The following is a 14425-nucleotide window of genomic DNA, read 5'->3' as shown; positions in this document are numbered from 1 at the left end:
ACTTTTCCATTAATAACCATAGCGTCAAACATTCGCGCATTGGTTAAGTGTCACGATGGAAAATGTATTAATGTCTAATTGTTCAATATATTTCAAATTATTAATCATTTTATTGAATAATATACAAATTCAAATGTTTTTAAAAGAGATTTTTGATACGAATTTTGCTTTATTTGTAAGTTTACAATACCACTCGCGAATTCTATAACGCATTGTATTAATCTAGCCCTTAATAAATAAGTATCAAGCACCACCAGGTCGAAGACTTTGGAGTGAGGGGGACGATTTTTTTCCTAACTCTAACCTTAACGCCCAGTAAACCCTAACCCTAAGCATAAACGCGCATTTTATAATTCTATCTATATGTCTTGAACCACTAAAGCTGTGCCTCTCGGTTCGGCACTGACCTAGTTTGTTATTGCAACAAAGTCGCAAATCAGCCACAATTTATAACCGTTCAGGTCATTCTGTCCAAATGACAGATTGACCTTAATTAGCACTAAACGACGGTGCTGAGTCTGGCAGTCAGAATAGTGGCCATGTATCTATTTAAACCTGGCAACTCTGTGTATGTCCCACCGCATAAACGTTGGCATACTGTTCCGGTTATTAGTTTTGTATTTTAAACATCTCAGCGGTCCAAGATACTTTGCATATATCTATTTTTTATCAATTTATCGAGGACGAGTCAATCAACAGTTTTCTTTTGTGTTGGAACTTTGGTGATGCTTGGTAAATAGTGACACGTTTAATTGTAATATTTTAAGAACTTAGTGAACAAAATATAAAAAAAAACAATCAAACGTGCATTTTGATGTTAATGTCCTATAGAAGCCGCTAGAGACTTTTGGCGAGAGTAATGCATTTCTCTGGGATCACGAACGAGAGCTTGGTATTTCATATACTTCTCTGCCCGAATGTTCGCTTATTGTGCGGTATCTGCTCTTTGAGCCACATCCAATGCATATTCCAGACGAGGCCGGATGCCGAGCTCCACGAATACTAGTTTTTTTTCTGTATGGCCGTACATGTACGGACGGCCGCCACAGTATGCTTCATTGAGGACCTGACAGAGTTAGCTCTTAGAAGTCCACTGGAGATTTTCGGTTCCTTTTCAATGTTAGTCTAACCGTTTCCTTATTTGGAAGTCTCCACAAGAATGCCACGATAACTCTACAAAACGGGTACTCTTGCCAATAGTAAGTTCACTAAGTATATGATTCCAACAGACAATAATGCGTATAACAAACAAAAAATTTAGAATATGTTGAAATTCAAACACGAGTAAGTGACTCGGTCATCATCATCAAACTCCATTTGAGTGAGGGCTTGAGAGGTTCAAATCCTCTCTTACAAAAGCTCTGGACAGAAACCCTGCTGTCTTGCGTCGAGAATTTTTGGTTTCCCAGACCTGTCGATGCTTAGATCAGCAATTCTGGGGCAGTCTAACAGAATATGAGACACAGTTTCTTCTTCTTCCCCGCAGCGGGGGCACCGTGAATCGAAATTTGGCCATAGCCGTGAGAAATATGAGCCAACAGAACAGTGGCCTGTCCTGCTCTGTGCTATTATAGCCTGCTCAGGCCTGGACAGCCTCCACCACGTGGAAGTGCGGTCAGGGCGCCTCATGCGCTCCCAGACTCGGCGGGCTTTTTGGGACTTGTCCCAGCACTCAAACCACTTTTCCATTTCTGTTTTTTTTTAATTATAGCCAGGGCATGATGAAAACTCACAGCCTGTTCAATTGGTGGAATTTGTCTTCCCTGGTGGGCCAAGGTGTCTGCAATAGTGTTGCCATTATCACTTGTTCTGTGTCCCCTTTGTGTGATTGCCTAGAGTGGACGTCGCGAGGGTTGTGTAGTTATTGTTCCTTTTCTGTCTCTGTACTTGTGATAAGCCTCATATAAAAATGTCAGTAAAGACATTTTTCATTAAAAAAGGATCTGGATGGTGGACTTGCCCACGCCCCAGGTACCCTGCTTCTAAAGCTGTCAGGCCAGGGGGCCGTCAAGGCCACTATGGCGATCCTAATAGAGTGCCTGAAACCAACACCGGACGAAGTGAGTTCTCTCTATCGCTTCGAGAACCCCCTTGTCTGGTTCCTGGTCCCAACATCTGCCCGAGTGAGAACCCGTATACTAGGGAAATCATTCGGGACTGAGAAGGACCTCAAGGTAGAAGACGAAAAACTCAGGGTGACCCTGTCAATGGGTAGCACCAACCAGAAACACATTAAAGATAGGAGAAATCTTTGGAGCCTTTGCAGAAGAGGGTTCCAAGATATAACCAATCAAGCTAGGCAACTCAGATAAGTGGGCGGCTTGGCTAAAAATCCGCAAACAGACTGAACTCCCCCATTATATTCAGTCACGATACGAGGATGATCCGAGGACCTACAAGGTCCCTGTGACAATCCCGGGACGTACACAACAGTGCTGGCATTGCGGACAGGATCAGCACTGGTCAAACCAGTGTCCAAATAGGGCGAACCCCAGACGGGACCAAAACCCCACAGAAGGTGCAAAGGAGGTACGATGGCAAATCCCCCATGCCATTGCCCTTAAAGGGGAGGGAGAGAAAAAGCAATCTGAGATTGATCAACAGCTAAAAAAAAAAAAGATGGCTTCACAATGGTTGAAAGCAGGAAAGGAGGGGGAAAAAAACAAATAGAAGCTATGGGAGCTACTCCAAGTGGTCTCCCCCCACCTAACAGTCCTGAAAACAAATCTAAGCAAAGTAAAAAAAAAAAAAAAAACATCCGGAGGGGCAAGTTCAGCACCCACCACCCCAACCAAAACAACAAGAAAGAGGGCCCTCTCTCTCTCTTCCTCATCAGAGGATCTAAATGAGGATCCCCGGGTAGAGGAGCAGAAAAGAGAGTAAAAACAGGTCAAGCTCCAGCTGAACTTTCCAGACCCCCCGTCAGTACTAGCAATAGATGAGGGCGAGGACACAGACATTCAAACACATACACAACCAAACAACTCTAAAAGATAAAATGCATACACACACACACAGTAGAATAACAAACACGCACAGCAACCACACCACAAAATTGTGACACTCAACATTAGAGGGCTAAACAATAAACACACATACATAGTAAAGATGGGAATCGAACCCTTCTTTTAAAGTTCGGGTTCGGTTCGGTCAGGTCTAAAGTTCGGGTTCGGCTCGGTTCGATGTTATGAAATTATGTAATAGCAAAATTAAGTTATAAGGTTTAATACAATTTATCAGATAAAACACTTTAAGTTTAATTTTTACATAAAACAAATACTTTGCAACATATAATAGGCCTATGGGCAATACTTTTTCCAAAATAATGTTGCCTACATACATTTTAAGCATTGTAAAAATTTCTTAATGGTGATAGAATTGAAGATGCGGCAGGTTTTTGCTCAAGTAGGCAAGTGGTTTAATTCTGGGCATGACTCGGCGCTAAGCGTATTCTAATCTTTTGCTCTTAGTAAGAAGAGATATTTTTTTAAAAGGCTAATATCGATGTGCTTTCTTTCAGAACGCACTATTCATCATGATAAAAAAACAAATATTCTTCGTGTAAAGACGTCTTTATCGAGGATTTTTTTTTCACACATAAGTCGTCACTATAATAAATTGCAATATACGGAAGAAATTCGACTATTCTGAGACAAAAAATGCAGAAGAATCTCAATAGCGGAGATGTTTGAAAATGTTTTCTTCAAAACGTTTTGACCCATATTGTGCATATGCGCCTCGCAAAAAGCAGTCTACAGTTGACAAGGTCTTATTAGTAGATAAAATGACATCTCCTACTTAATATATTTTAATTTTTAAACATGTAATCATACTAATTTTCAGATAAGTTAAACTGAAAATAAAACTTTTTTTCGACGCCCCCTCTCCTTGTTAGTTGGTCGTTGGTTTGTCGCTTACTAACAGCTAGTACAATTGAACCAATAAAGGCGTTTTATATTTTTACCGGTAAGGATAGTATAGAGGGACTTCTTATGGTCCGTCAGTTACGCTGGGCAGGGCACGTATCCGGTATGGGAGACGAACGTATGCCAAAGACAGTCTTATTTCTTTTTTTGTGAGCTAAAAGGTGGCCGCCATAACAGAGGCGCCCCGCGGAAACGCTTCAAAGACCAGCTTAGGCGTCAACTTTGCTTAGCTGACATAGAAGAGAGCACCTGGCTGCATGCGGCCTCAGAAAGAGTCAGTTGGAGTTCACTCCCGAAGGCCGCGGGATACACATTTGAGACCAAAAGAAAATCCGCTGTTGAGGACAAACGCAGACGCGAAAAGAAAAACTAAATGGACCACCTGCGGACAGTGGTTATGCTTGCCCTGGTTGTGACAAAATATGTAGGTCACATCTGGGACTGCGCAGCCATGGGAAAAACTGCATTCCTCACTAAACTTCTGACTCGAAGACAAGCCTTATAATAACATATAAACTTAATAAACTTTAAAATAAATTTCTTATGTGAACAACTCAATATAGCCTAACTGTTATTACAATATTCACATATTTAACTTTTGATAGAGATGTAATATTAATGAAATATACTGATATTTAAACGAAATCTAGGTCTCAAGATTGTCTGCCGTTTCACATTTGCATTACGCTAATTTCATCATACTCAATGCATAAACACAAATCAGTCGCTTAACCTCTTCTTATCGCCACCAGACACCACACACACACTCTATGACACCCCTTTTTGTCAGCAAGTTGCGTCTCCCCATCCCCCAATTCAAGGTACTCGCCATCCCCACCCACGGGGGAGGACCCAAAGTTTGAGAAACGCTACATTAAAAATACTGATGATCAATAATGCAAAACAAAATAATAGTAAAAATATTCAGGGACGTTGCTAGGAATTTTTCATCATTTGGGGGCCCGGGAGGGGCTGGACCTCTTTGGGGGCCCCTGCATTTTGCGTAATATTGAATATTGTAAAAAAAAACTCATTGGGGGCCCCCCTCAAGTGGGGGCCCGTGGAGATTTTCCATTCCCCCCCCCGCTCCTCCCTCACCCTTGCTACGCCACTGATAATAATCCAATATGGAATACTTCACAATTTTGTAAAAATAAATCACTTAATAGAAGATAATTAAAATTTATTTTAAACTAGAACACAAATGAACTTAATTGTAGATTTATATCTACACTCTCTAATTGGCCCAAACTATTCTACTCTCAACTAAAAGCCATCTCTAATAAAAGTGACAATATTTTAATGTTGACTTTGTACTTACTAGGAACTAGAGTCTAGATCTAGATCTAATTAGAGGGCGCCTATTCAACTCAAAACCAATATTGCAAACAGCCCGCGAAAATTCAAGGCCAGGAGGGAGTCGGCACATACGGAAAAACCCATGGGAATCTTAGCGCGCCGCTTTTTTTTTCTTTTTAATGTTTTCAAAATCCCCCCCCCTCCCAAGTTTTTAAAGTATAATGGAATCATTAGAATTTAAATAAAATATTTAAGTAATTTTTAAAATTTTTTTAAACCAAAAATTAAAAAAAAAAGGATGTACAAATTGCAAAATTAGTTCGGTTAAGATAAGGAGGGTTCGTTCGATTCGGTTCGTACCAAGCAGTTTCAAAGTTCGGGTTCGGTTCGGTTCGGTCATAAGTGAGGTTCGAGTTCGGTTCGTTCGGTTCGGGTTCGGTTCGTTTCCCATCTCTAATACATAGCACACCTCACAAGGAAATACAAGCCAGATTTTATCTTTCTGCAGGAGACCAACACACAGTTAGAGTACAAAGCCAAAAAAGCAGTCTTCCTTATGGGCCTCCGGGAGGGTTATTTTAGTTTAGGTAGAAAGCCACGAGGGACAGCCATTTTATCAACATCTAATAAGTTTTCAATCACACACTCATATCAAGACAATAGCGGGAGGATAGTAATAATTAGGACAAGCTCACAAAAACACACATACACGTTAGTTAACATTTATGCACCCGCTTAGAACAAAGAGAAACACGAGTTTTTGGGGATGGTAATTTAAGTGACATTCTACGCACTCAGTACGCAGGAGAAAATTTAATAATAGGAGGGGATTTAAATTACATTCATTCCCAATTAGACAAACAAAATACAAACACAGAGGGTCCTGCTCCTTATATAACAATTAAAACGCATGACTATTTGGGGGGAGTCATCAAGGCTTTCCGGTTGGTAGATGCCTATAGAGAAGTAGAGGTCACGGGCCGGGTCACCACGTTCAGGGACAAGGCACACCAAATAGAAACACGGATAGATAGAGTGTATGTGCCAAGGGCGTGCAAAACAAAAAGTGAAACACATCTCGTAGAGACGTTACAATATACAGACCACAAAGGAGTCTTAGTGGAACTGAACCCAAAACTAAAAAGGAAAAAACAAAAAACACCGATCTGGAAACTTAACAACGACCTCCTAAATGACCCGCTCTATTTAAAAACAATCGCAAACCTCCTCAAAAATATAATACATGACTCAAACACACCCCATTTCAAAGTCACACAAATATGGACGCTAATTAAAAGCTCCATTAAGCAGCAAAGCCAAATACTGGCCACACTAGTCAACTCAAAAAGGAAAAAAGAAGAGGAAAGACTTAAAAATTTACTAACACACGAAGAAGACGAAGCAGCCAAAACACATATAGTAACACAACTAGAAGAACTATTTAACTATCAATACAAAGGAGCGGAATTGAAGTGCAAAAGTAATAAAATAACCGAAGGGCCTAACAAACTTTTTTAATCAGCAGAACAAAACATTCAAATTGACAGAACTATTGACAAAATAATTGATAGTAAAGGAGAAACTATACACGACCTGGACAAAATAACAGACATAGGGCCTATTTACGAAACACTTTACTAATTTGTATGACAGGGAACAGACGGGCGACAACGCACAAAAAATATTTTTACAGAACTGCAAAGAAATACCAATGACAGAACAGATAGAGACAGACGCTCCCTTTACGCTAGACGAACTGAGGGCTGCTTTAGATACAACACAAAACAACAAATCCCCTGGCCCAGACGGTCTGACGTTTGAATTTTACAAATCCTTTTTTCCCCAAATAGGACCTCTACTATTAAATGTATACAGCGACATGTTAGTGACAGAACAGTTACCTAGAGATTTCAACTTAGCATACATCACACTTCTACCAAAAAAAAAACAAGAAAACAACACCTCACCTAGCGACTTTCGACCGATCTCACTTCTAAACACCGACTACAAACTCCTGACAAAAATGATTTTTTCTAAGACTAAAACCCCTCATACCACACTTAATAGGACAGGACCAATACTGTAGCAACCCAGACAAAAACATCGACGAACTTAACCATTTTTTAAGAGACATTATATATTACTGTAAAGACAAAGGCTTGAAAGCAGCCCTCCTTTCTATTGACCAGGAAAAAGCCTTTGAAAGAATAGACCATGACTACCTTTTCAAAATACTAGACAAGACGAAGACTGATGGAAGAATGAAGAAATACATAAAGCTAGTTTACACTGATGCCACAAGCAAACTCATAATAAACCAAACCATTAGTGGCAGTATCCCTATAAGAAAATCTGTTAGACAAGGGTGTCCCCTTTCCCTCTTTTTATACACCCTCTGCCTAGAACCCCTTTTAGAAACCATCAGGCTAGATAGTGGAATCACGGGGATAAGAATCCCAGGCCCCACGCCCGTAATTAAAGTTAAAGCATACGCTGATGACACCACCCTTTTTCCCTCCTCAGAAAAAAACAGCCGCAATCATAGATAAGTTTATTAAATTTGTGAGGGCAAGCGGGTCAAAAATCAACATAAATAAATCTTGTATTATAGGCAGGTGGGAAATCCCCTCAAACATCCCCTTTAACCTTATAATCTAGAGTTAATATTTAGAAAAATAATTGAATATAGAATTGATAACTATACTGGTTAGATAGAAATTGTAATTATTGTATAATTTATTACCCTTTGCTAAATTGTCAGACCTCAGAGATAAAAATCTAAATACTGTAATCAATCTGTAAACTATATATTGGTATTATGTCAATTAGTTTAAGTGGTTATGCGAGTGTGTGAGAGTGTGTATGTACCTGGGTTAAAGAGAGTTTGGGCTGAGAGATGCGGGACAGGAATCAAATTGAACTTTATTTATCAATGGAAAAGTACTCAAGAACTGTCTTTTAAAGGGAAGTCAACACTTTTGAAGAATTATTTCCCCCTCGCGGTTACGTCCTCTTTGATCACAGGATCGGAGAGCATGTCACAAGTCAACATCAACTGTGTCTGTACAACACTCACAGAACACGGCAAGCCCGTGGAAACGTAACAAGAACACTATGACAATGTCTATATCTTAGCGGCAGCCTCATCCTAGTCATACCGGGAAACAAAGGAACAAGAAAACAAGACGCAACTGAATGGAGCCTGCGAAGAGACTAGAAACAAAAATAACCAAAACCAATAATCCTAAAGAATATAGACAAGGGCAAACAATTGAAAGCCAAGAATCTTGTATGAATATTTTAAGACAAATTAACTATTATTTATTTATTTATTAAATAATTTAATTTTTTTTTTAAATCGACACCCCTATCCTGAAATAATTTACACATGGCCCTAACAGAACCCAGTACAATTAGGATACAGCAGTACCATTGCTTGGTTAACTATTCCAAACGACTCTAACAGACTCAGGGCCACCTTGATAATGCACAAACATGAAAACATCTAACAAATTGTCATAAGAGGAATTAACCTGTTCCCCGATCAGTCTTTTTTTAATACATAAGGCATACAGGGCAGCTGTATAAAACCGTAAATTGGCTTGCCTTGCCTAATTACTTGCTACTACCTGGGGACATAGCATTGCTTCAGAGTCAATTTACTGAAAGATTGTTAATGTTGCTGTGCAGCTTTGTTAATGAACTCATTTATGTTGAAGATTCTTACTGTTAAAGCAATAATACTGAGTCTACTTATCAAGGAAGCCATTTTTCTCTGTATTACTTCATAGAAAAGATGTGGTTCTGTTGTGTAAAATTAAATATTATTATATGTCTAAAATACTATTTGACGAGACAGAATGGAGGCTTATTATGAAACCAGTCACTTTTTCCTATTCGTAATACCACCATGTTCAATACATTATGTCCCCTTTAGCAATAAAGTGACCAAGAGAAGTGCTTAAAAGGAAACATAAACTAATTGAATACAATTACTCTACAGAGTTTTTTTTTTGTTTCGTTTAATTTTTTTTTTTTGAAAATGTCTACAAGATACGATAATTTTGATTTATCAAGTCTAATGGAAATTTAGTTTGACCACATTGACAACCTAAGCGTTGTCAAATTAGTAGATATTAAATGAATTGTAATTTCTTGACCACTCATGTTTTTTTTTTTTTTTTTTTTTTTTTTTTGGAAAATGTCTACAAATCAGTAGATATTAAATGAATTATAATTTCTTGACCACTCTTGTTTTATTTTTATTTTTTTGAAAATGTCTACAAATTAGTAGATCTTAAAAATGAATTGTAATTTCTTGACCAATCATGTTTCATTTTTTTTTTTGGAAATGTTTACAAATTAATAGATATTAAATGAATTGTAATTTCTTGACCACTCATGTTTCATTTTTATTTTTTTGAAAATGTCTACAAATTAGTAGATATTAAATGAATTGTAATTTCTTGACCACTCATGTTTTATTTTTTTATTTTTTTTTATTTTTTTTTGGAAAATGTCCACAAATTAGTAGATATTAAATGAATTGTAATTTCTTGAACAAAAAAAAAAGTATAAGAGATTGAGCCTTTTCGAAACAATTATATCAATTATAAGACTTCATTTAGGCTAGGAGAGGCGCTGTAGCTGAGTGGTAAAGCGCTTGGCTTCCGAGCCAGGGGTCCCGGTTTCGAATCCTGGTGTAGACTGGGATTTTCAACTTCGGAATCCTTGGGCGTCTCTGAGACAACCCAGCTTTAATGGGTACTTGACATTAGTTGGGGAAAAGTAAAGGCGGTTGGTCGTTGTGCTGGCCACATGACACTCTCCTTAACCTTGAGACACAAAAACAGATTGCCTTTACATCATCAGCCCTATTGTTCTTAAAAGGTCTCAAGGGGAACTTTTTTTTTTACTTGATAGATAGTGTTTAGTGTGAATGACCAAACATTCAATTAAAAAAGTAAATCAATCTCTAATTTCTCAATTAGTCTCTCCCTTCCCCTCCCCCCCCCCCTGATGAAGCATGCTACATTTTTTAAAATTCAGGAAAAACTTTCATGCTTTCGGTGAAATATTTTTTTTATGACACATTTTTCTACAGGTGTCTTTGGTTTCAGCCAAGGTTGTTTAATCCAAGGTAGTCAGTGTACAACCTTGTTGTCCATGGGAGAAACGGGCCTGGATCAGATGGACCAATTCTGTTCGTAAGTGGTTTGTGTTTATTTATAGATCTAGATGCTGTAGGAGGAGATTGGGAGGCTGAAGAAATCTGTACCATCACCTCCCCAGGTAACTCGTAGACCCTGGTAACTCGTAGACCCAGGTAACTCGTAGACCCAGGTAACTCGTAGACCCAGGTAACTCGTAGACCCTGGTATGCTATTCTGCCTCAACGTGGCACTCGGGTGGAAACGATTACTTGAGGAAGTCATTAGGCCAAATGAATAGCAAAACAAAACTCCCGTGTGATTCTCCAAGGAAACGCGAGAGTGATTCCATTGCACAGAGCGGAGTTGAAAGAGAGCTCCCACGGCCCTGTCGATAATCCATGCGCCGTTCCACAGGGGGCCGTTACACTAATGGAGAGTCCTGCACGGTTAGCTTGGTAGCCAGGATTTTTTTCGGGGGGGGGGGGTGGGGGGTGGGGGGATTTTTTCTTACTGACTTAGACCCTCCCACGCCGTTCGGCGCATTTGCCGTCAAGCTATTTCCACAAAAATCTGTCAATGGTAATGACTGAAGCCTCTTCCCACCTGCTCTGAGGACCTCAATGAATGTGTGGCGCCAAGTTGTACTAGGATGTCATCGCAACTCTTTTTATGCGTAATTCATTTTGTCGGAGAACATGTCCCGCAAACCTCATGCAACGCTCTGTCACAATCTAACTTAGGGTTCGACTCCCAGTTCGGCATAGGATTTCCTTGATTTAGACCCGATTTCTATAACTGACTCCTAAAATCTGTCTTAGCCATCTTTGTTGAGCCACATTTAGTGTTTTTCAATTTCGGCACTTTATTAATGGAGCCCCGCCACTGGTAGAAATGTGTAACCTCTCTTGAATACGCTCTTGGAATTAAGTGACTGTAGTTTGCTTTATATTTTTTACCGAAAGGGGAAGTTTTATCGTCAAAATCATCTGTTGGGGGTTTTAAACTAAAAAATCTCTGTTGTTTTTTTTTTAAATTCAAAACCCCATTTAGCTACGGTAAAATAATTTAATAACTGTAGTTTGCTTTAGAATAATATTAAAGATGCAGGTTTTCCACCTCAAAACTCTCTGTAGGGGGATTTTAAACTCAAAACCATCTGGAGGGGCTTTAAACTTTAACAAAAAAGCCATCTGTAGGAGAGGGGTTTAAACTCAAAACAACCAGTTGAGTTGGCTACGCTTAAATAATTTTAGTGTGTGATTTGCTTTTTTTTTATATTGAAGAGTTAATTTTTAGCATCAAACTTCTCTGAAGGGGGGTTTAAACTCAAAACCCCTTTTGGCAACGCTTATAGCATTTTGAGTGCTTAATTTGCTTTTTTTCTTACACTGAAGATGTATTTTTTAGCTTTAAACCCCGCTAATGAGGGGGGGGGGGGTAAACTCAAAACTGAGTCAAAACCCATTTAGCTACGCTCATAACATTTTGAGTGCGTAATTTGCTTTTTTTTATATTGAAGAGGTATTTTTTAGCTTCAAACCCTACCGAAGAGGGGGAGGGTAAACTCATAACCCCTTTGGCTACGCTCATACAATTTTGAGTGTGTAGTTTGCTTTTTTTTATATTGAAGAGGGGGTTTGTCGTAAATTTTGGAGGGGGTTTAAAAATCAAAATCTTCCTTAACTGTGCTCTTGGAATTTGGGGATTGTCGTTTGCATTTTTTTTTGTTTTGTTTTATAGGGGGATTTAACTGCAAAAACCCCTGGTAGGGGGTTTTAAACTCGAACACCCTACCCCCGTAAGGGGTTTTTAAAGTCAAAACCCCCTTGGTTGTGCTGGGGCAAGTGATGGTTTAGTATTAAAATCTCACCTAAAATAAAAAAAATCAAAGCAAAAAATCAGTCACTAAATTTCGATCCCCTCCCTCCCGCAGGGGGGATTTCATTTCGTGAGGGGGTGTTTGAACCCCAACCCCCCCCCCCCCCTGGCTACTCCCACGTCTACCTATAATATAAAGCACAAATTAAGGCGTATGTATGTATGCATGTTCCGCATAGAAATCCAAACCGTCTCACCACTCTTGATAAAGCTTAACATAAATGTTCCTAAATGGATCTGTGACATATGTATATTAGCCCTAAAATAAACTTAAGACTTTAAAAAAAAAAGTTGCCCAACTCAATGAAAGCATTAATATTTTATGGATCTAGGCCATGTTTACATTAGACAAGATCGAAAGTATTTTTAATACTACACTTTGCCCAGGAAGTTTTTTACTTTGACAAATTGAAATATAAAATATAATCTATTTAAATCTAATGATCTCATTATTTAATAAAATTAACCTTCAAATTTGTGTTTTAAAAGCATCTTTACATAAATTCGTTCCATATGTCTGCGAATTTAGAACGTCCTTGTAACATAATAGTATTATATGTACATTTGCACACTAGCGCGTTAGTGCAACACCGCTTGTGTTTACGTAATAAATGGAGTTCCTAATATGTCTTCCCTCTTCAACACTAGTTTGTTATTTGTGTAATACAAATATTCTACAGTCCTGACGTACTTTATAATCTCATTCATTTAACAAATCGGGTAAACCCGTTTTAATTGTACTTTATAACCCCATTCATCTCGCACTTCTTTCATTTTAAGTTTATCACTTAAAGATGCTTTAAACAAATAGAGTAAACCCGTGTCCATAGTATTTTGCATTTGATATGGATGTAAACTTTCTTTCGCAAAACTTCTATTTTCGTGGCGAAAAGGAAAAACTTGTAAAGAAAATTAGCTAAGTTTGACATAGATATAGATACAATCCACTAGATTAGTGATAGTCAAACTAAGGCCCGCAGGCCGAGGGTAATGTCCAGCTAGTCTTTATATATTAAGACTTAGAACAACAAATAAATTGACAGTTTAATATAAATGTGTCTTGCTCTCTTAACGTATATCCTTCTGGTTTTGGTCCCCGCCCCCTGACCTAGAAAAGTTTGCCCACCACTTCACTTCTTGGCGTCTAGGTAACTCCAAGATTATTGTCAATTATTGAGTACGTTACGTCTTACAAACAGAATAGGTGGCTTCCAATTACGTATTGGTGGATTTTCATGCTCAACCTCTTGGTCGTGTGGTTGTCGTTAGATGGTCACGATGGTCCCGGGTTCAAACCCAGCTCACTGCCATACACTGCTGTCCTACATTAAGACTAGGACTTAATCATGTTTATATATATATATATATATATATATATACTTATAAACGCTTCTGCACATAGGATATACCAAAAAGGCTAGATATTTATAGTTCTTCCGCTATAGATGAAAATCTCTAATTCTCAGAATCATTAAAATTAGCATTTAATTGTACAAGTAGTGCATCATTATATCATTGCTGTAATTAAAACGAAGTTTGCCCATTTCAGCATTTCTAGGAAGGTACCCCTACCCACACTCTAGCAGAAAGGAAACTGTAACAGCCGGGTGTCTCTGCACAGAAATAGTTGTAACTTCTAATTAATTTGAATTTTCTAGTTTGTTTATAGCTATGTCTTTTTTTTTTTATTTTTGTAGTAATTTAAGCATTGTTCTGAACTGTATGAACGCGGCCTATGCTACGTGTTCAAATGACGCAGACAGAGCCAATTTGAACTCTGGGAAGGCCGGGCTCGAACAGCAGTACAACACGTACTGTAAGTACAACGTAGACATACACACATAGAAGAAACTTTAATTAGAAAATGATAACAAGTTTGATAATTCTATAATGTAGAACACATTTAATTACCTTCCTTTTGATAATGTGGGTTATGGAACGTTCTTATTAATTCTTTTCCAGTCACGATCCCCTCTAAATGTTTTAAATAAGGTCTCTCTGTCTGTCTGTCTCTGTCTGTCTCTGTCTCTCTCTCTGTCTCTCTCTCTCTCTCTGTCTCTGTCTCTATCTGTCTCTCTCTCTCTGTCTCTCTCTCTCTCAGTCTCTCTCTCTGTCTCTCTCTGTCTCTCTCTCTGTCTCTCTCTCAGTCTCTCTCTCTCTCTGTCTTTC

The 14425-nt window shown here is 38.5% G+C and overlaps 1 protein-coding gene across 2 annotated transcripts in view; it reads left to right on the top strand.

The window, feature by feature from the left end:
- The window catches only part of LOC106061780 (uncharacterized), a 38309-nt gene that overhangs the window by 4033 nt on the left and 19851 nt on the right, over positions 1-14425 (top strand). The window contains exons 1-3 of one of the 2 annotated variants that reach the window (XM_056043463.1): positions 576-732; positions 10330-10432; positions 13954-14072. In XM_056043463.1, coding sequence (XP_055899438.1) covers positions 726-732; positions 10330-10432; positions 13954-14072 — 229 coding nt within the window. In that variant the 5' untranslated portion in view covers positions 576-725. Of the gene's footprint in view, positions 1-575; positions 733-10329; positions 10433-13953; positions 14073-14425 lie in introns of those variants that run through there. The other variant, XM_056043462.1, reaches the window with a different exon arrangement.

Source organism: Biomphalaria glabrata, chromosome 10 (genome assembly GCF_947242115.1).
Source record: "Biomphalaria glabrata chromosome 10, xgBioGlab47.1, whole genome shotgun sequence".
NCBI classification, from domain to species: domain Eukaryota; kingdom Metazoa; phylum Mollusca; class Gastropoda; family Planorbidae; genus Biomphalaria; species Biomphalaria glabrata.
This window is presented reverse-complemented; position numbering and strand designations above follow the sequence as displayed.